General features: G+C 38.0%; 1 protein-coding gene across 8 annotated transcripts in view; it reads right to left on the bottom strand.

The window, feature by feature from the left end:
- The window catches only part of kmt2e (lysine (K)-specific methyltransferase 2E), a 131,803-nt gene that overhangs the window by 3,432 nt on the left and 105,606 nt on the right, over positions 1–22,765 (bottom strand). For 4 of the 8 annotated variants that reach the window (XM_063072860.1, XM_063072858.1, XM_063072861.1 and 1 more), the window contains 7 exons: positions 20,769–21,022; positions 17,310–17,366; positions 14,094–14,657; positions 11,533–11,837; positions 7,418–7,506; positions 1,596–1,739; positions 74–174 (listed from right to left, as the gene is read on the bottom strand). In XM_063072860.1, coding sequence (XP_062928930.1) covers positions 74–174; positions 1,596–1,739; positions 7,418–7,506; positions 11,533–11,837; positions 14,094–14,657; positions 17,310–17,366; positions 20,769–21,022 — 1,514 coding nt within the window. Of the gene's footprint in view, positions 1–73; positions 175–983; positions 1,189–1,595; positions 1,740–1,776; positions 3,519–7,417; positions 7,507–11,532; positions 11,838–14,093; positions 14,658–17,309; positions 17,367–20,768; positions 21,023–22,765 lie in introns of those variants that run through there. The other 4 variants (XR_010021134.1, XM_063072859.1, XM_063072863.1 and 1 more) reach the window with 4 other exon arrangements.

Genomic DNA, 22,765 nt, shown 5'->3' with positions numbered 1-22,765 from the left:
AAGTTTTTATAGAAGTATCAATGCATAATATAACACATTATACATAATAATAAAATAATCAGTAAGAACTTACCTTGTTTAACTTTGTGGGGCTTATATTAGGCTTTTGAGAACTCACTGGAGAAGGACACTCTTTTTCAGAAATTTGGTCTGGGACTTCAGCTTCTGAAACTTCTGTGGAAATAATACAAAAGTTAATTATTGTATAGCAACAAGACATATGGAAGCAACATAAAAGCAAAACAAATTTTAAAATTGCTAAGTATTAAAAGAGCCACTTTTTCTTCCACTATCTTAAATCCAAATGACGTAATAGCTAATGCTGTGCAATAACTGAGGCTGGTGCCTATCTTCAAGGTGCAGAGTATATCAATGCATAGAACCACAATTTACTACCTTTTATCCTCAACTATAAGCAAAAAAAACCCCCGATGTTTGTTAAGCATAAAAATTGGTTTACTTATTTAATACCTCCTACCCTTTAGAGAAATGGAACAAAATAATTTTATTAAAGTTGTACTTTTAAGCTGCTAGTGATTTTCGTTAACATCTATTTACAAATAAGACCATGACAAACTACCACAATAAGCAGTTGTCCAGCAAATATATTTCCCTAACTTTTTAAATCCATGCACATTTGTGAGCTGTAACAACTAGATATTTTGACGACAGCTTTTAAAGGAATACTCTACAATCATAATACACAATCCAGGATTTTTTTTTTTATTTAGAGTAACTTTATAATGTATTCCTTCAGATTTCTCATCAGTGACCAAAGCTGGACTTTTTGTATTGTCTCCTAGCAACCAGCTAGACTACGGCATGGTTAGTATGTAGTCTCACAATTCAAACATTCTTTGAGAACTTTTATTCTTAAGGCCTTTTGGGATCCATAAAAAAGCCACATGAAGATCTAAACCGGCTCAGGCTGAATAATGGAGATTGCAATGTTAGACAAATATCTAAATGTTTTGATCAATTACCTTTAGAAGACGGGTAGAAGTTTCACAGTTCTCTTCTTGGAAGTTATACTTGTGTTCAGACACCTCTTCAAGAGGTAAGACAAAAACCAGGGAAAATGCATGATGTTTAACTTGTACTTGGTGAAGTGAGCAGGCTTGAAGGGCAAATAACTCCTTTCCATCCCATATCTTTCCTGTGTCTTTATAAGGCTTGTATAGAGCCTTTCTGTGGAGTATTCCTTTAAACATTTACCAGCAGAAATGCACAAACCACTGGACAATATCTGCTTTACAATATTCATACACCTAGCTGCCATACTGAAAATGGAAGTAGTAATATAAATTCCAGAATACAAAAGAAAATCGCAAGTATGATGAACCCACTTTATTTCACATTATACATTTTACTACATGCACTTTTACTATGTACAAAGATCTAGAATTTCAAAATCAACTTACAATTCAGCAATTAAACCAAGTTATTCGATGGTTTACATTAAAATGAATTATTAGTACAAGCATTATGGAGCAATAAAGGGAGTCCAATTTTATTATGACATTAGAAAATATATTTAAAAATAATTACAAATCACATAAATGGTGGAATGATTATGGAATGCCTTCTCTACTGACCTAGGTTAGATTCACTGGAATGAAAAGCTGGGGTCTTCAGTTGGAGACGTGGAATGGGTTTTGTACAATGGGATGAAGGTGGAGTTTGGAGATGAGACTGTGGCCAATGAGTTGATGTTGGGCTATGAGTGGGTGAAATCGTTCCTACAGATGGAAGTCCCAACAAAAAAATATTAGAAGCTATAGACTAAACTCAATTGAGTAATTTGAAAAAAAAACTTTAAAATCTAACTTAAAATAATTATCAAAGTTAAACAAAACCCTTACACAGATGTGGAATTAATTACCATAAATGGTGCCAACTACCGGACAATACAAATATCTCGAAAAGAACAGGGATAGAAGTGTATCCTCTGTTAATTGTACTAAACAAATAAATTAACAATGTTTGAACTTCATTCTATTGATTTCACCAGAATCTAACTGCTGAAGAACACAATGCAGCGGCAATGTTACATGCTCAGCTCCAGTGATCGAGGATGATCTTTTACCCCATCAAATAGCAGCAATATTATGAGTTAATCCAACAACAGAAATTGTATTCACTGCCCCAAATGCCCATTTAACTTAGATATTTGTGCAATATGATATGTTTTTAACCAATAATTTGTATTCTCTTATCAAATGAATTGCAGCTAGAGAATTGTTCTCTTTGGGTTCTCTTGCCACGTCTGTATCAATGCCAATGTTTTGTCTCTGGATATATTCTTCACACTCATTTCTGTCATCAACATGCTATCTCTTGATGATATTATCTAAAAACACATCAACTTCACTGTTAACAGAAAGCTATCTTACCTAACTTCCAATGACTTATCTACATTGTCTACTATATAAATTATGTAATCCTCATCTTTAATCACATTTTATCTCGCTGGCCTTCATTCCTGACCAACATTGACTATTGTATAATCAACAGCATTACTGTAACATTGGGTTCCTTGCTTTCAAATCCTTCTATAACCCTAGTTAAGCAACATTGTAATTCCAAAAACATAAACTTTTAAAATCCATCTAATCCGTGCAGCCTTTCCCATTTTGCTAATCACTGCAGCCATAGATCCTTATTTATCTGAAGATCTGCCTGAAATATTTACTATTCATTTCCCTCTGCTGAACTGTGTTCCAGCATTCTGTGTGTGTTGAGTCATATATCCTCCTCAGAAGACCACGGGACATAGGTGCAGAATTAGGCCATTCGGGGTGGTTAAGAAGGCCTATGGTGTCTTAACCTTCATTAGCCACAAGGTAATGTTGCAGCTCTTTAAAACCCTGGGGAGATCACATGTGGAATATTGTATTCAGTTCAGGTCGCCTCATTATAGGACGGTTATGGAAGCTTTAGAGAGGGTGCAGAGGAGATTTACTAGGATACCGCATGGATTATGAAGATAGGTTGAGTGAACTACAGCTTTTCTCTTTGAATTGATAGAGGATGAGAGGTGACTTTGATAGAGTTGTACAAGATGATAAGTGGCATAGATCGAGTGGACAGCCAGAGACTTTTTTCCCAGGGCAGAAATGGCTAATATAAGTTGGCATAATTTTAAGGTGACTGGAGGAAAATATAAGGGGAATGTGACAGCTAGGTTTTTACACACTGAGTGATGGTCACGTGGATTGCCCTGTCAGGTATATAAATGATAGAAAAATGAAGGGCTATGTGGGAAGGAAGGGTTAGATTGATCTTGGAGTAGGTTAAAAAGTTGGCACAACATTGTGGGCTGAATGGCCTGTACTGTTCATACCTCTTCTCCAATTTTGGCCCCTTCACCATTTAGTTTACTGTTTAGGTTCTAAACTTCAATGCCTACCTTTGGGCTTCTTCACCTCTCTTTCCAATTTTGACCCCTGTCCAAACTTTCTGCCTTAATATCAGGCTTGTCAATTATCTGCTCGATGATGTTCCTGCCTTGGGATATTCTAGATGGCAGAGAATTGCAAACTATCGTTTTGTAATGGTATAATAAACCTGCTTTGCAATTAGTATTTTAAAAAATAAGCATTTTCAATTTCCTCTTTTCTTGTAGCACAACTAGTAATGGTTTCTCTGGGCAGGCTCTACAAGACTGTTTCTGTTTTATCATGTCGTTTAGATTTAATGTGATATTCAATGCTTCATACCTCTGAGGGCTTATGTACTGTGCAGAGGGGTCTCAATTTCCTACTGCATTAAAGTACATGTTCGACATTTAGAAGTTTGCAAATACCTAAATCAAATTCCACCAGAGAACTAAAACCTGTTAAAACAAGTGATTCTGCCTCATTGCTGTAAATCCATAACATTGCTCCTGACTTGATAAGTACACTTACCACATATTTCCACCTATTGTTCCATGAGGACAGAAGAAATAGAAGCAGGAGCAGATCATTTGACCCCTTGTATCTGCTCCGCCATTCAAGATCGTGGAAAATCTTCTTATTTCATCACTACTTTCCTGTATTAGTCACATATCCGTCTTCCCTAATAGCTACAAATCTATTAATTTGCCTTGAATATATTCAATGTCTGGGCCTCCACTGTCACCTAAATTGAAAATTTCAATGATTATTGAAATTTTGTCTCATCTGTACCCTGAATGGTTTAACTTTTGTGACTACTGAATCTAGACATTCCAACAAATGAGAAGGAACACCTCTGTACCTAACCTGTATTTTCTATCTTTTAATGAGAACAACTCTCATTCCTCAAAGCTCAAGTATTTATACCTAGTCTGCTTAGCTTCTCAGTATTCTGTTATATCACTAAATCCTTCCTTAGCTTAGGAGACCAGAACAAAGCACTAGGATGTAGCAGCACATGGGTCATAACTAATCCCAGGAAGCTATCTTTAAATTCTTCAAAGACAACATGCCTTTTGCTTTCCTAATTGCTTTCTGCACCTGCAAATTAACTTTTGAGATTTAAGTATAAAGTATGTAGATCTCTTGGAACTCTACTGCTTTCAAACTCTCACCATTTAAAAATAAGAATACCTTTTCTACCTCACATTTTTCCACATTATCCCTGTCCTTGTTTATTCACTTGTATTCCCCCAAAGCCTTGCTGCAACTTCCCTACAGCCTAACCTACCGTTCAGCTATTTATCAAATATTTAATCACTTCATCCAAAGCTGCACACCAGCAGTGATCACTATATCATTACTGTCATAGACTTGCAATTCAAAAATGAATGTTGATTCCCATTCTCAATACTCACTAACTAATCCACAATCTATAAAAACGTTTTAATTTTGCTTTCAAATTTTGTTTAACCATCTCTTTGTTATGATTATGAAGTCTAAATACACCACATTAACAGTTCCATCCTTTTCTATTCTGCTAGTTACAGCCTCTGGCCAAAGCACTTGTCAAATGTGTCTTTCTTTACATAAATCCACATAATAATAAAGTTTACTACTTCATTTGTAATGCTTTCCAGCAGTTTCATAGTTCATATTTCCGTTCTCTTCCTCTTTTTAATGAGGTTACATTTGCTAACATGTAATCTGCAGGAACTGTTCTGGATTCTATAAATTTTTGGAATATGACAACCTACAATACACCAGCTATTCTCTTCAAAACCCAGGAGTTCAGGACATCAGGTTTTGGGGATTCATCACCTTTCAGTTCCATTCATTTCTACAAGGCAATTTTTTTTTTTTTACTAATGCAGGACCAAGGCACGAGATAAAGATTGGGAAAGTGGAGTATAATTCTAGTGCATTCAGAGTCATAGAGATATACAACACAGTAATAGGCCCTTTGGCAAACCAAATCTATGCTGTCAAGTACCCATTTACACTAATCCTATCCTATAATCTATTTCATGTTCTCCACATTCCTATCAACTCCCCAGAATCTACTATACCTGTACAGGCACTACAAGCTATTTACATTGGTCTATTGACCCATCAACTAAGGAAGAAACACCGAGTGGAAACTCACACCATCACAAGGAGAATGTGCACGCTCTATGAAAACATTCCCAAGGATCAAGAATGAACATGTGAGGCAGCAACTGTATTACTGTGGCTACAAGTAACATAAAAGCAGACATGTTCAAAGTAGTTCTGTGTTCTCTCTCTTCGTTCACAAATGTTGGGAACTGAACTAGAATTAACACCCTTTACATGGAGAAGATACTCAGGGATAGGATCAACTCACATTTGGAAACGCAAGGATCTAGTAGGAATAGCCAACACGGTTTTTAAGTGAGGCCCTATCTTACAAACCTGATTGAAGTTATTTTGAGGAGATGAAGCTGATTTATAAGGTAAGGCAGTGGACATGGACTTCAGTAAAGCATTGATAATGTCCCTCAATATAGGCCGATCAAAAAGTTTAAAACAAGTGGAGTCCATGGCGATTTGCTAGGGTGGATTCAAAATTAGCTTGGCCACAGAAGGCAGAGAATAATACTGTTATTCTGATTATGACCAATGGTGTTTTACAGGGATCAATGCTGGGAACTCTGCTGTTTTTTATAGATATATATATATATATATGCTTTGACAAAAATGTACGTGGACTGCTTGGTAAGCTTACAGATGACACAAAAATTGGCAGAGTTATGGACAGTGAGGAATAGACAATGCATAGTAGGATGTAGTTCATTTGGAAATACAGGCAGAAAAATGATAAATGGAGTAAAGTCCAGACAAATATGAGGTGCTATACAGTGGGAGATCAAATGTAAGTGGAAAGCATACAGTAAATAGCAAGGCCATTAGGAACAGTGATGTACAGAGGGAACCAGTGGTACAAGTCCATAACTCCTTGATAGTGGTAACACAAGTGAACATGGTGGTAGAGCAGGTGCAAGCCACAACAGCCTTCATCAGTTGTGATACTGAGTACTGTCAAGATGTCATGTTGCAACTGTCTAAAAGTTTGGTTAGGTCACAGTTGTTTTACTGTGTTCAGTTCTGGCTTCAGACAGGATGCAGAGAAAGTTCACCAGGACTTTCCTTGGATTAGATAATAACTTAAGAGGAGGTTGCACAAACATGGATTGTTTTCTTTAGAGCTTTGCAGACTGAGGGGTGAATGAAGGAAATGGAGGAATGTAGACCACGTGCAGGTAGGTAGGATTGGTATAAATTGTCATCATGTTCAGCACAGACATTGTGGTTTGACGGTCTTATTCCTGTGCTGTACTGTTCCATGTTCTAACTCACAGGATTTTGGAAAATGTAAAGTGCATCCACCATCTCTAAAATGACTTCTTTCAAAACTATGAGACGTAGGTCCTGTGAACTTAAGACTCTTCAATTCCAATAATTTTTCCAATGCTCTCATTAGCTATTGCTAATTTCTTTCAACTCCTCCTTCAATCAAGACCTGTTGTTTTTCAACATTTCAGGACGAGACTCAAAATACTGGTTTAATTTATTTGCTACTTCTTTATTCCTCACTGTACTTTCGTCTATCTCACTCTGTAAAGTATACACAGTCGCTTTTCCTACCTTTTCCTTTTTATGTATACATTGAGGCATTTTCTTTTTTATGGCTTTTTCATTTACCAGTGCCTTGGTCCATCAGAATTCTGAACTTTTTCCCCCTTTCTTCAATATTATTATTGTTTTTGGAAACATAATAAAGCTGTAATATTTGATTTTAATCATTAAATTCTCTATTACCATCGTGTATATCAACAGCTACATCCAGATAATAAACATACTGCTGGTTTAGTGATAGCAAATTGCATGTGGTTATGATAGATCTTTAACAAGTGAAAGCAGCAACACATGCTTAGAGAGATACTGCAACAGGATGATCATCCATCAATTTCTTTGTATATAATATAATAAAATAAAATGAAATGGTTCATAATACTTACCAACTTCTTTTTCTTTTCTATGATCACTTAAAAGCAGTGCTCGCTGGTAACTTCTTTCCCTTACTTTTTCAACTGAAGTTGAAGCAATCCTTTAGAAGTAAAACGTTAGATGGCATCAATACATTTGAACCGCACAACATTCTGAAATCTTTTAGAAGTTATTTACTCAGCTGACTAAACAAGATTTGCCATGCATTCAGAAAGAATAACAATTTTCTTCCTTCTTACAGTCAGTAAGTGATTTTGAATCACTCACATTTCTGTCAATAGTTACCAGAGAGAGCTTGTGATTTTTAAAATATCAATATTCCTCCCCCAATGCCCATCTCAACCAACCCAAAATACTTTAATAGTAGCTGCATTTACCCACGACATGTAAAAAAGTTAAAGTATATTAAAATCAATTAACAAAAAGATAGTATTTTTCAACACATTTTCCTATACACTTTTTTTCCACAAACTAGTGTAGTTTCCTTTAAAAAGTATTCATACTTCATGCATATAGTGGTAAATTCCACAATCTAATCATTTTCTGAATGAACTTCCTCATTTTTTCTACTTTTCATAAAAAGATCTAATTTGTCCAATAATCTTAATTTTAAAGACTTCTGTAAGGTTATCTCAGAACGTTTCTCTAAAACTGTTCAAACGTATCTGGTACATTAAAACTCAAGTAATCTGACAGATGACACACACACAAAATGCTGGAGGAACTCAGCAGGCCAGGCAGCATCTAGGAAAAGAGTACAGTCGATGTTTTGGGCCAAAACCCTTCGGCCAGATCAGTCCAGTTTCACGATGGACTGCACTGAGTTCAAAGGTATGTTCAGTGCCTTTGAAATGGTCTTGGACCTTCCCCCAGATCTGTGCTTCTCCATTAACATTTCACTGACTTGTCTTAAATGCTTTTTGTCTTCTTTTTGGTTTGGTCTGTTGAAAATCTACCATACTGTTGGACCTTACAAACAGGGGAATTTATTCTTATGAATTTATTGAAAACAGATGATATCCAATTTTCTGCATCAACAAATTCAGTGAATTGGATGCTGTATATTGCAGCTGAGAAAAGATGGCGTAATAATTACAAAGGGGATGAACACTTTTTCAGCCTCACAATTTTGGTTTCTAATTTTTACTACATTGTTGACAAGTTTTGGAACTTTTCTTTTGATTTGACATGAGGCACAATGTTTTGTAGATGAGCTCAAAAAACCTACTTCAATATATTTTAAATTTAGAAAATGAGACAGTAAGATGGGAAAGCAGTTGTGCGTGCTGAATATTTTTTCAAGACACTGCAAAATCAAAGTGCATCATTCTACATTTATTAACAATTAGGTGTACAAGATGATGAGAGGCATTGATCGTGTGAGTAGTCAGAGGCTTTTTCTCAGGGCTGAAATGGCTAGCACTAGAGGGCACAGTTTTAAGATGCTTGGAAATAGGTACAGAGGAGATGTCAGAGGTAAGTTTTTTATGCAGGGAGCGGTGAATGCGTGGAATGGGCTGCCGGCGACTGTGGTGGAGGTAGATACGATAGGGTCTTTTAAGAGACTCCTGGACAGGTACATGGAGCTCAGAAAAATAGAGGGCTATGGGTAACCCTAGGTAATTTCTAAGCTAAGGACATGTTCGGCACAGCTTTATGGGCCGAAGGGTCTGTATTGTGCTGAAGGTTTTCTATGTTAATTTACCATTTGTCTGCCCAATATTTTCCACAATATTACCTCTATTACCTGCAAATTTCAAATTTGAATTAATTGCGAATGGTTGCAGACTAATGGGAGTAAATCAATCAATTTTTGGTCCCCTGGTTGCGGATAACATCTACTCAAACATTCAAATACAGAATGGAGCTGAACCATAAAAAATGGGGAAAAACAAAGAACAGTACAGGACGTAAACACCAGGAAATCTGCAGATGCTGGAAATTCAAGCAACACACACAAAAAATGCTGGTGAACGCAGCAGATCAGGCAGCATCTATAGGAAGAGAGTCGACATTTGGGGCCGAGACCCTTCGTCAGGGCTAACAGTACAGGACAATATACCTACAATGTTCATAATGCCTACGGTTAATTCACATCTGGTTCTAGTCAGCATTGAGAAATATTTCATTATCAGTATTGATAAAAATCTGAAAATATGTCAACATTTAAGCTGAAGTGATCAAAACAATCAATATTAGTATGAACGGAAGACAAATGTAGAATATATTACCAGCAGAAATGGTGGACAAAAGCCACACAGCTTTTGAGATGAAAAAGAATATTGGTGAATTCTGATTAGTGTTAACAGTTCTAGGAATATTAGGAAACTGCTGGGCTATTCAAAAGGATATAAACTCCTCTGTCAGCTATGTTAACTGCACAATGTAGTAGCAGATGCACAGTTCCACTCACTTCTGGACCACATTTCAGTGAGTACAATAAAGCAGGTATTATTATACTGCAAATTCAACAAAAGAGCTGACTCTTATCCAAGGTCTTCCAAACAAAAAAAACTTAACATGATTTAAGGATACAATAGCCTAGATTTTCTAATAACCATTATCTTACTTATTTCACATGTAATAACCAAAATAATAAAATAATGCTGGTTTTAAAACCAGAGCTATTTCCTCTGGATTTAACTTTTATACTATTGCCTGTACTAAACTATCATACAAACTGAATGTTTTTACTGATCACTTTATTGGTAATAGTAACACTATTCAATCCAAACATTTTGTGTCTGTATCGGCAGGCATAAAGGATCCATTAACTAATGGAGAATTGGGAGAACTGGACTGTTATTCAGTAAGTCATAGGGTGCCAGACGAATTAAGTGTTGAGGCTCTTAAATACTTACTAACTATATTAATGCCATGGTTGAAGGAACCAAGAGTACCAGTTCCAAATATGTTGATAATAGGTGGGTTAGCAAGTTGTGAGGATAGAAAGAGCCTGCAAAAAGATTTAGATAGGTAAATAACTTGGCAAGAAGTTGACAGATGACGTATAATATGGAAACGAGATTATCCATTTTGGAAGAAAGGTAGAATGAAACTGCAAAATTATTACTTAAAAAGAGTACGATTAAAAAAGGATGCAGCATAAAGAAATTTGGACATCCTAATGCATGAAACATAAAAGGCCAGCATATAACTACAGAAAGGTTGAAAGAATGTTAGTCAAAGAGTACAAAGAAGTTTTGATGCAACCTTACAAAGCACTGATGAGAAGCACTTAGTGCATTATAAGATTTGATCTCCATGTTTAAGTAAGGATATGTTTGCAAATGTTGGGAATACAAACAAGGTATTAAAGGATAGCAATGAAAAGAGATTCAGGAGGCTTGGCCTATACCACTGGAAATTTAGAATGAGAATTTTTTTTGGTAAGTTACAAAATTCTGAAGGGCTTTGACAGGGAAATGCTGAGAGGATTTTCCACTACTTTTTTATAGCATGGACCCAAACCATTAACCAAGGGGTCTGTGGACCCCAGGCTGGGAACCTCTGCCCTACTGAGAGTATTATGAACTGGGCTTCAAAACAAGTGAATGCTCATCTAAGAATGACAGAAGCCGTGTTCCTGTTTCTCTTTGTGCATAATCTATTTTCCATTTCCTCACCAACATCTAGCAGCTCCCTGCTTCATTATGCATTGACTTAAAAATTCTTGTACCTGTTTACACTCCAACCACAGAGTTAAAACATCCCTTCCTTGCCATCACTCCCAGCCCAAAGTCCAGTTTGCATTGTTTTCATTTCACCCCAGCTCTGGTGAAAACATTTATATTTGGTACACCTCTTCATTTGGAAATTCCTTTATAAAGTCTTCCTGTATCTTTTTCTAAAAATGTGTTATGTATATGCCAATAACAGCAAAACTCATTTACAAAGAATCTTCTAAATATGTTGGTATTTTCATTTGAATAGTTGATTAATGGTGTTTAAATATTCATTAAAAAAACTCATGCCTTTCTTGAAATCATTCTTTTGTTTTCAAGTTGAAATACTACATGAAGAATCATGTGGAGAATACCCAAAAATACTTCATTGCATATTAATCAGTACCACAATGCCCCCACATCCCATCCACTTTGATGAGTAAAAATATGTGTGAACATACCATCGAACATCTGCCTCATCTATTTTCTTTTCTGTCAAGGGTGGTTGCTTAACTGGAGATGTGTTGCCAGTTTCAATCGGACTGACAGACTCTACTGTCGCAAGCAAAGATGATGGATGACTAGGGATACTTTCCCCCAGCTCCCCACTAGCTTTTACATTGCTGCCATTGTCAGTGCTGCTGGCCACATTATTACCACTACCACCGACACAATGTGGTGACGTAGCAACTGGAGAGAAGCTTTCCAATTTGGAACCACTTTGCCTTGCTTCCCTCTGTCTTTTACGATACTCCAGTAGAGACACCTGGAAAAAGAAAGCAACTATTAAAAAGCAATCATCATCAATTACTGAAAACTAAAATTATATAATTACTTCTCTTCCCTCATTCTTTGCCACACATGTACTGCGTACATTACTCCACTGAGATTCTTAAACCAAACATTTAAGTACTTTCAGTTCTTTAAAAATCTCAGCAGTGTAAACCTGCTTTACAATTCTCATTAATTTCCTATTTCCTTACAACTTAGATGGCAACCATTCAGCTTCCTAAAATAACGCTACCCTCGGAACAATTCCATCACTTACTCCTCTGTAATGTACTCTTTCTCACTTGCCTATTAATTACTTCCTATCACCCACCTCTAAAAGAGATCATTTGTAATTGCCAGTACAGCTTTTGGGATGAGGAAGGACACATATGTTGAAACTTTACATTTAATTTCAGAGATACAGCACAGTGACAGGCCCTTCCGCCCCAATGAGCCCGTGCCACCCAATTACACTCCAATGTGAACAATTAACCTGTCAACCCGTACATCTTTGGAACGTGGAAGGAAACCCATGCGATGGTGGGGAGAACATACAGATTTTGGCGGGAACTGAACCCCGATTGCTGGCACCGTAAAGTGATGCGCTAACCAATACACGACTGTGCTACACCAAAATACATGCAGACGTAGTCAAGGGGTTTAGTTGCTCATTCCAAACATCCCTATGGGGAAGAAATGTGATTTATTTATTTTATTTAGCGATACAGCATGGTAACCAGTCCTTATGGACAGTGGAGATGCATACAACAGGATGCTCTGTATCGACTATAGCTCAGCATGCAATACTATCATCCCTTCAAACCTACTCAATAAGCCACAAGACCTTAGTCTCATTACCTCTGTGTAACTGGATCCTCGATTTCCTCACTTTCAGATGCCAGTCAGTTTAGATTGGCAAAAACATCTCCTCCACAAACTCCATCAGCACAAGTGCACCACAAGGTTGTGTGCTGAGCTCTCTGCACTACTCACTTCATACTTCTGACTGTGAGGCTTGGGACAAATCCAATGCCAAATTTAAATTTTGTTGGCCGAATTAAAGATGGTGATGAATCAGCATATTGGAGGAAGATTGAAAATCTAGCTCAGTGGAACCACAATCTCTCAATGTCAGCAGGACCAAGAAGACTATTATCAACTTCAGGACGAAATTGGAGATCCATGAGCCAGTCCTCATTGCAGGGTCAGAGGTGGAGAGGAGCAGCAACTTTAAATTCCTTGGTGTTATAATTTCAAAGGATCTGTCAAGTGCCATTACTAAGAAAGCACAGCACCTCTTCCTTGGAAGTTTGGAAGGTTTGGCATGGCATCTAAAAGCCTGACAAACTACTGTAGATGTGTAGTGGAGAGTATATTGACTGGTTGCACACACTCCGGTACAGAAACACCATTGCCTACGGAAAAGCCTAAAAAGATAATGAATACATCCCAGTCCACCATGGGTAAAACCCTCCCCACCCTTGAACACATCTACATGGACCACTGTTGCAAGAAAACAGCGTAAATCATCAAGAACCCCCACCACCTAGGCCATGCTCTCTTCTCACTGCTGCCATCAGGAAGAACGTACAGAAGCCTCAGGACTGACACCACTAGGATCAGGAACAGTTATTACCCCTCAACCATTAGGCTCTTGAACCAGAGGGGAGAACTTCACTCAACTTCACTTGTCTCATCACTGAACTGTTCCCACAACCTATGGACTCAATTTCAATGACTCTTCATCGTATGTTCTCAATATTTATTGCTTATTTATTTATTTTTTTTCTTTTGTATTGGCACAGTTTCTTGTCTTTTGCACATTGGTTGTTGCGTTCAGTCTTTCATTGATTCTATTATTTCTTGGATTTACTGTGTATGCTTGCAAGAAAATGGATCTCAGGGTTGTATATGGTGCACGTGGATAATAAACTTACTTTAACTTGCAACAAGTCTGCGACACCCTATTGCATCCATTTGACTGATTCACCTACTGACTGGAATGTGAGAGGAAACTGAAGCACCTGGATGAAACCCATACAGTCATGGGGAGAACCTATGAACCCCCTACAGACAGCGGTGGGTATTGAACCTGGGTTGCTGGCCCAGTAAAGCATGATGCTAACCACTGTGTAACCGTGTGGTCCCAAGCAGGCATTAAAATTTAATCTAGCTATAAGACCACAGATCCAGCTGCTATCTCTGTACTAAACATTTTGAAAACTGTTAATTATTTTGATTATTCACTTACTTTTTTCTTCTGTGGTGGATTTTGTGGTGTACAGCTTCCTTCGGTCATACTGTCCCCATTAATCCCTTTACCAAAATTGATCATCCCGTCCTCGGAGCAGTAATAACCAGTTCCTTCTGGAAATGACAGTCTGGTGTCATCTTGAAGCATTTTTGATTCATTCGCCCTAAAGCCACCACCTATCTCCAACTGATGTGAGGGTGTAAGATCCCGAAGATTGGAATTCAATGGCGAGAAATTTAGGTTCGGTCGTTCAGGGCTCTTCATCCATGAAGAGTACACAGAGCCCATTCCACTGTAAATAGGTTCTGATTGGCTGCTTGCATCAGTCCGATCATGGTGAATAGGGCAATCTAAATCTTTGTGCAGTGTGTGCTGCTCACACAATTCAAATCCTGTATGGAGTTCTGAAACAGATTCCATGCCACTGATACATTGGCTAATTTCTGTTCTGCTTCTTGGGCTAACATCTTCAATAGTTTTCACATCAAGTAGTCCCATTTCTGTTAGGTTGGAGCTCCGTAAAGAATTCAGTGCCAAGAAGGAGGATACTTTCTCAGAAATCTGCAAATTAAACAGAATTAGTTTTTCCTCATTAGGTCCAATGTTTTTCATAGGAAAGGATTTATTGTGGTATATCCAACACCTGCATATCACTACATGAGATAAAGAGAGGTTTACAATGTGAAGATGCGAGCTTCTGGACATTTTTTTTAAAAACCGGAGGCCTAAAACATGCTTGATACAATGGAGGAAAAGCATTCCATGAAAGGACTAGAAAAGAGTGTTGATGTCAAGGTGCTACGCGTGTGTTGCTATGAATTTTCTTTTTCTGGAAAAACTAATCTACAAACTATTGTTTAGTAGCTTTCACTGCTTGTTATGGTTTCTTATGGTAGCTTCTGGATTATTATCTTCAAGCACTGACCTGTGCTCAATGCTTCTGGGTCAATGTTTATTCACCCTGCTTTGGATGTGGAGGCTTCAACCCCTGCAAACTTCCATTTATAAGGACTTAGGCAAAGTAGTTTTTTAAAACATGGCAATCTATCACTTACATTTCTGGCTATTATTATTACTGATACTGTTGTTTTATTCCATAATTTAACAAAATGATTCATCAATCAACCATAACTGTGGGATTTGAATTCCCACACTTGAGTCCAGTCATCATTCCAGTCTTTTTAGTTCAGTGGTTTAACCCTTATACTCTCATACCTCTTGGAACTTAAGTTGCTGTCATTTTCTAGACTTGATTCTCAGTTAAAGTTATGGATATCTTTTAGTGGTACATAGCACCAAAAGGAGCATAGAGAAGGTGAATCATCACAGTCTTTTCCCTAGGGTAAGGCATTTAAAAAAAAGACATATGATTTAAAGTGAGGTGGAAACATTTAAAGCGACCGGGGGGGGGGCGGGCGGGGCGGGGAATATTTTTCACATAAAATGTGTTGGCTATGGATAACAAGCTGCCAGAGTAAGAGGAATAGCAGGTACAATTGCAATACTTAAAAGACATTTTAACAGATCTGCAGGAAGGAAAAGTTTAAATATCAGCAAAATGCAGGCAAATGGGGTGGGGTCAGGTAGGCAATTTGGTTTGCTTGCACGAGTCGGGTTAAGACCCTAATTCTATGCATATAACTCTGTGACTCTATAAATTAAAAACCAATCAGGGCAATCTTGTAGGCAATCCCTTGGAATCAAGGATGACTTGCTTCAGTTCTGACCTTGTGGGCTCTGAGTTGATTGATGAGGCTTATATAGAACTGCAGACTTTCTACAGATGGTGCAAAAGATTAGATAAAATGTAAGATGCTGTGCTCCTTCTGCCATGTACAATGGGCTACTGTGCACCTGGTGTTCACGAGGTTCTCAATACCATCTTGAATACTCTTCCATTCAGAAAAGCATGGGCTAGAGATTCCCAAGAGTCAGTGGGGCTATGTACATTTTCATGATGGAGTTCAAGCACATCCTAAACTTTTCTTCCTCTCTCTCATTATCGAAAAGATACTCAAATCAATGTCAAGTCCTTTTTGAGGATGACAGCCCCAGTATCAAGACCTCAGTAGGCTCTGCTATGAAAGACAAAAGAAATGTGGAATGGTGTTTTACAAAATGCATAAACAACTCAAAGTAACAAGGGCATCCAGCAATGTTGTTGGCCGAATCAAAGGTGGTGATGTACCAGCATATAGAAGAGAGATTGAAAATCCAGCTGAGTGGTGCCACAAAAATAACCTCTCATTCAATGTCAGCAAGAGCAAAGAGATGATTACTGATCGTAGGAGGAGGAAACTGGAGGTCCATGAGCCAGTCCTCATTGGGTGAATCAGAGATGAAGAAAATCAGCAACTTCAAATTCCTCTGTGTTATCATTTCAAAGAATCTGTCCCCTGGGTCCAGCACGTTAGTGCCATTACGAAGAAAGCACAGCAGCACTTCTACTTCCTTATACATTTGCGAAGATTACGCATGTCACTTAAAACTTTGACAACCCCCAATAGATGTGTAGTGGCGAGTATGTTGACTGGTTGCATCACAGCCTGGTATGGAAACAGCAATACCCTTGAACAAAAAAGCTTACAAAAAGTAGTGGATATGGGCCAGTCTATCATGGGTAACGCCTCCCCACCACTGCACACACTTACAGTGTTACAGGAAAGCAGCATCCATTATCAAGGACCCCTATCACCCAGGCCATGGTCTCTTCTCACTGCTGGAGGAGGTAAAGGAGCCTCAAGACCCAAACCACCAGATTCGGGAATGCCTAATTACCCTTCAGCCATCAGGTTCCTGAAATCACTCGCCTCATTATTGAAATGTTCCCACAACCTATAGGCTCACTTTCAAGGACTCTTCAGCTCATGCTCTCAATATTTATTTCTTATTTATTCATTACTGTTATTATTCTTTTTCTTTTTGTACTTGTAGAGTTTGTTGTCTTTTGCACATAGTAGATTGTTTGTCCTCCCTCTTAGGTGTGATCTTTCAGTGATACTATTATGTTTCTTGTACTTACTGTGGTTAACCGCAAGAAAATGAATCTCAGGGTTGTATATAGTGACATATATGTACTTTGGTAATAAAATTACTTTGAATTTTGTGGGGTATAATGCTACTAAAATGTCATGTTGAATGATTTAACATTCATTCCATCATACAAAAAGGTACTATATTTAAAACACAGTAAAATAAATTACACTATATTACCTCATGAGTGTAAATTCTTCGTTTAACTTCTGGGGAACTTTCAGGTGATGAAATGTTCTTTGGATGGGGCAAAGGAGAGATGATCAAGTTAATATAGAGACAAATGGCACTTTAAAACTGAATGAAAGAAGTGCTTTTTAACCATATCAAATTTAAAAAATTATCCTATCAATCAGAATGTGATTTATTGTGCATCACAAATCACATTCCGTTTAATAGTGTTAAAGCCAATAATACCATAGATAAGCCACCTATTATTGCTTACTTCATTTATTTAACATTTTTATGCACCATTGGGCAAGTATCTAAATACATTTTTGATATAGCTGAACCATCATAGGTAAGAATTACAGATTAGCCCTTTTATCAATATGGCTTGAGAATTCAGTTTTCATACCTGCTTAAAACCAATTACGTACAGTCGTGAGAAAAAGTTTGTGAACCCTTTGAAATTACACGGTTTTCTGCATTAATTACTCACAAAATGTGGACTGATCTTCATCTCAATCACAATAACAGACACACACAATCCGCCTAAACTAATAACACACAAACAATTGCACTTCTTCTCGTCAATGCCAAGTACACAATTTAAACAATCAGTCTCAGTTCAAAAAAATGTGAACCTTGGGGGTAACAACTTCTACAAAGGCTATTTGGAGTTAGGTGTTCCAATCAATGAGATGCCATTGGAGGTGTGGGTTGTAGAGGCTTCCTGCCATATTAAAAAGACACACAAAGTCAGGTTACTGACAGAGCCTACTTTTCTCAAGAAAGATCTGTTTATGATTGTCAAAGATTGCAGAGAGACATTGATGTAGAAGTGGGCTGAGAAGTGGCAGATGGAGTTCAACCCGGAGAAGTGTGAGGTGGTACACTTTGGAAGGACAAACTCCAAGGCAGAGTACAAAGTAAATGGCAGGATACTTGGTAGTGTGGAGGAGCAGAGGGATCTGGGGGTACATGTCCACAGATCCCTGAAAGTTGCCTCACAGGTGGATAGGGTAGTTAAGAAAGCTTATGGAGTGTTAGCTTTCATAATTCGAGGGATATAGAGTTTAAGAGTCACGATGTAATGATGCAACTCTATAAAACTCCGGTTAGGCCACACTTGGAGTACTGTGTCCAGTTCTGGTCACCTCACTATAGGGAGGATGTGGAAGCATTGGAAAGGGTACAGAGGAGATATACCAGGATGCTGCCTGGTTTAGAGAGTATGCATTATGATCAGAGATTAAGGGAGCTGGGGCTTTACTCTTTGGAGAGAAGAAGGATGAGAGGAGACATGATAGGGGTGTACAAGATAATAAGAGGAATAGATAGAGTGGATAGCCAGCGCCTTTGCCCCAGGGCACCACTGCTCAATACAAGAGGACATGGCTTTAAGGTAAGGGGTGGGAAGTTCAAGGGGGGTATTAGAGGAAGGTTTTTTATTCAGAGAGTGGTTGGTGCGTGGAATGCACTGCCTGAGTCAGTGGTGGAGGCAGATACTCTAGTGAAGTTTGAGAGACTACTAGACAGGTATATGGAGGAATTTAAGGTGGGGGCTTATATGGGAGGCAGGGTTTGAGGGTTGGCACAACATTGTGGGCCGAAGGGCCTGTACTGTGCTGTACTGTTCTATATTCTATGTTCTATGTATACCATGCCTGAATCAAAACAACTTTCAGAGCACCTTAGAAGAAGAATTGTCAAGATACATGAAGCTGGAAAAGGCTATAAAAGCATTTCTAAAGACCCAAATGTTCATCAGTCCACAGTAAGAGAAACTGTCTACAAATGGAGGAAACTCAGTACTGTTGCTACTCTCCCTAGAAGTAGGCGTCCTGCAAAGATCACACCAAGAGCACAACGTGCAATGCTGAAAGAGCTGAAAAAGAACCCAAGGGTAACAGCAAAAGACCTGCAGAAATCTCTAGAACTTGCTGAAGTCTCTGTTCATGAGTTCACTATAAGAAAAACACTAAACAAGGGAAACACTGCTCTCCAAAACAAAAATTGCTGCACGTCTCAAGTTTGCAAAAGACCACCTGGATGTTCCACATGCTTATGCAACAATGTTCTGTGGACAGATGACTCAAAAGTTGCACTTTTTGGTAGAAATGCACAACAGTATGTTTGAAGGAAAAAGGCCACTGTACACCAACACTAAAACCTCATCCCAACAGTGAAACATGGTGGAAGGAGCATCATGGTTTGGAGCTGCTTTGCTGCCTCAGGGCCTGGACAGCTTGCAATCACTGAGGGAACTATGAATTCAATATTGTATCAAAACATTTTACAGGAGAATGTCAGGGTAGCAGTCCGTCACCTGAAGCTTAATAGAAATTGGATGATGCAACAAAACAATGATCCGAAACACAATAGTAAATCAACAACAAAATGGTTTTAAAAAAATTTATGTTTTGAATGGCCAAGTCAGAGTCCAGACCTTAAGCTAATTAAGATGCTGTGACGTGACCTGAAGAGGGCTGTTCATGCAAGTTATCCCAGAAATACTGATGAACTGAAACAGTTTTGTTTGGAGGAATAGTCTAAAATTCCCCCTCGCCATTGTGCAGTCTGATCAGCAGCTACAGGAAAAGTTTGGTGAAGGTTATTGCTGCTAAAGGAGTTTCTACCAGTTATTAAATACAAGGGTTCACATATTTTTTCCTACCTGGATTGTGAATGATTAAACAATGTGTTCAATAAAGACATATCTTATTAGTTTGACCCAGCTGGTGGTGTAGTGGCATCAGTGCCGGACTTCGGGACGAAAGGTCCCGAGTTCGAATCCAGCCGGCTCCCCTGCACGCTTTCCATCCGTGCTGGGTTACGAGCTGGTGATCTCTTTGGAAACTCACCTGGCAGAAAGCAATGGCAAACCACTGCTGTAACTTGCCTCGTAAGTTGCCTCAGAGAGGCGTGGAGGGAAATCGTCCACTAACCGGAGAAACTCCGGATGCGACGTACCTTTCCTTTCCTTATTAGTTTAGGCAGATTGTGTTCGTCTATTATTGTGACTTAGCTGCAGATCAGAACACATTTTACGAGCAATTAATGCAGAAAACCAGGTAATTGTAAAGGGTTCACTGACTTTTTCTTGCAACTGTATCTAACTTTTATAAGTTTTGAAGGTAATCAACCTCAGGTGGTGATGTCTTTCTCTTCGTAGATGACTAGCTTTCAGCATTCACAGTACTTAGCATTATCCATGAGTTATCATCTCTTTCCTCTACAGAAAGTTGTGTTTATTCTAATAGAATGCATAGGATGTAATGGATTTTCTAACCATTATTTGAGAGTAATATTGCTTATGAGAAATCTTCAAAAAAGGTATAAAAGCACAAATAAATAAAATGCAACTCTTTAGTTACAGAAGATACAGGTACAGATTATTCCAGGTCTGATATTATCAAACTAAATTTAAATTTTTGGCACCAGGGTATTTCATATTTAACAAAGCACAGAACTTACTTCAAATTGTAGACTATTTCCATGAAGGTTGGGCGTTACTGGTGTCACCGGTGAATAAACAGGTTTCGGGCCATTTCTACAAGATTCATCTTCTATTTTCCCCTTTGTTGGAGTACTAAACAAAGAAGGATCTGAGGCAGTGATGTCAATAAATGGGGGAGTTGTCTGTGGAGAAGCGACTGGAGTGAAGGGCTCAGGTAAACCAGAGTCAGTTAAATGGCGTAATCTTCTTTTCTTTAAAGGGGTAATCAATTCTGAAAGATAAAGGCAATGGATGAGAGCAAAAAAGCACTCCTCAAAAAGACCAACTATGTATCGTGAACAAAAAGTGTCAAAAACACAAAAAAAACTTTATGTAATTGCACAACGTTAAGTGGTCAGAATAAAAACAAGTTAAAAATGACTAAATTTTTTAAATGCTGGGAATAAAGAACTGAAATGCAGAATAAAGCTAAGTAAGAAATATAAAAAACAAATTATAAAATCTGATTTTATAAAAAGGTTAAAGTGTGTACTGACTCATTGAAAGGTGAGTCCTGGCAATTAATAACGAAAAACAAGAAGGGCAGATCAACTAAACAAATATTTTACAACACTTCAAGTATCACTAAGGAACAGCTGTAAATCAAAAGGGTGCAATTTGAAAAAAATTACAGTTCATCAGGAAAGCCATACTTAGCAAGCTGTCAAGAGCTGCATGCTGACAAGTCTCTGAGACCTGATAGACAACATCTTGGGTTTTAAATTAAGTGGCAGTGGAAAAGCTGAAGAATTGATTTTAGATATTGCAAAATTGCTTACATTCAGGGTAAGATTTTATTGGATGGTTTGGAATAGCAGATCCCAGAGTCAGCTTTGATAAGTGTGGAGACTTCAGTAAGGAGCGAGGAGAGAGGAGGGAATATCGACTCAGACCATGAGAGGCCTGCGTCAGGCATTTTCATGCCTTACAAGGCGCAGATTGGAAGTCTGTGTGGGGCGCCACTCCTCGCACAGACTAGAGCAATGTGTGATTAAGTGCCTTGCTCAAGGACACAAACACGCTGCCACAGCTGAGGCTCGAACTAGTGACCTTCAAATCACTAGACGAACGCCTTAACCACTTGGCCACGTGCCCAACACATGCCTCAGTAAGGAGGGTGATTGGAAAGGTGGCTATTTGTATCTTTCTTTATGACTTTTAATCAATGGATAAAGCTATGTGCAGCTGTGGAACTGGCTAATTAATAAGGAATATAGAGGATCAATCAAGTGGCCATTTTTTACATTTCTATTACTGAGACAGTATTAGCTATTTTAAAGATGAGGTAGCAAGGGAACTAGAAAAAAAAATCAAGGTAATAATGCAACATTACCAAGGTTCTGTGATAGCAACATCAAACTGACCAATTTATTGGAGTTCTTTGAAGTAGAATAATGAACGAATGGCAACCATTGCATGTGCAGGATTTCCAGAAGATATTTGATAAAGCGTTACATCAAAGTTTAATGCAAATAGTAAAAGCTTATGTAGGAGATTAAATTTTGGCACAAAAAATTAGATCTGGGATCTCAATATTTTAACATTTTATGTCAATGGCTTGCATGAAGGCTTCAAAGTATGGTTACTACTTACAGAAATAAATGTAGGAAAGAAAGGTGAAGAGGATGTAACACGGCAAAAAAGAGATAGACACAGGTAAAGTGAATGAGAAAAGCTTTGGTAAATCCAGTGTAATGCAGTAAATGTGAAACTATCCATGTTAGAAGGAAATTGGGAAAAATTACCTAAATGGTGAGATATTGCAGAATTCTGATTTGAAAGGGGTTCCAAATGTCTTTGTACATGACTTACAAAAGGCATGAATATCAATAAGGAATAATAGATGATCATTTATTGCTATAGAAATTGAATACAGAACCAGTGAGGATATGCTCCATGCATATAAGCACTGGTAATATCATCTCTGAAAAATGGTAGACCATATTGATTTCACTACTTAGGAAAGCATGATAAT

This window comes from Mobula hypostoma, chromosome 20 (assembly GCF_963921235.1).
Source record: "Mobula hypostoma chromosome 20, sMobHyp1.1, whole genome shotgun sequence".
Taxonomy (NCBI): Eukaryota; Metazoa; Chordata; class Chondrichthyes; order Myliobatiformes; family Myliobatidae; genus Mobula; species Mobula hypostoma.
This window is presented reverse-complemented; position numbering and strand designations above follow the sequence as displayed.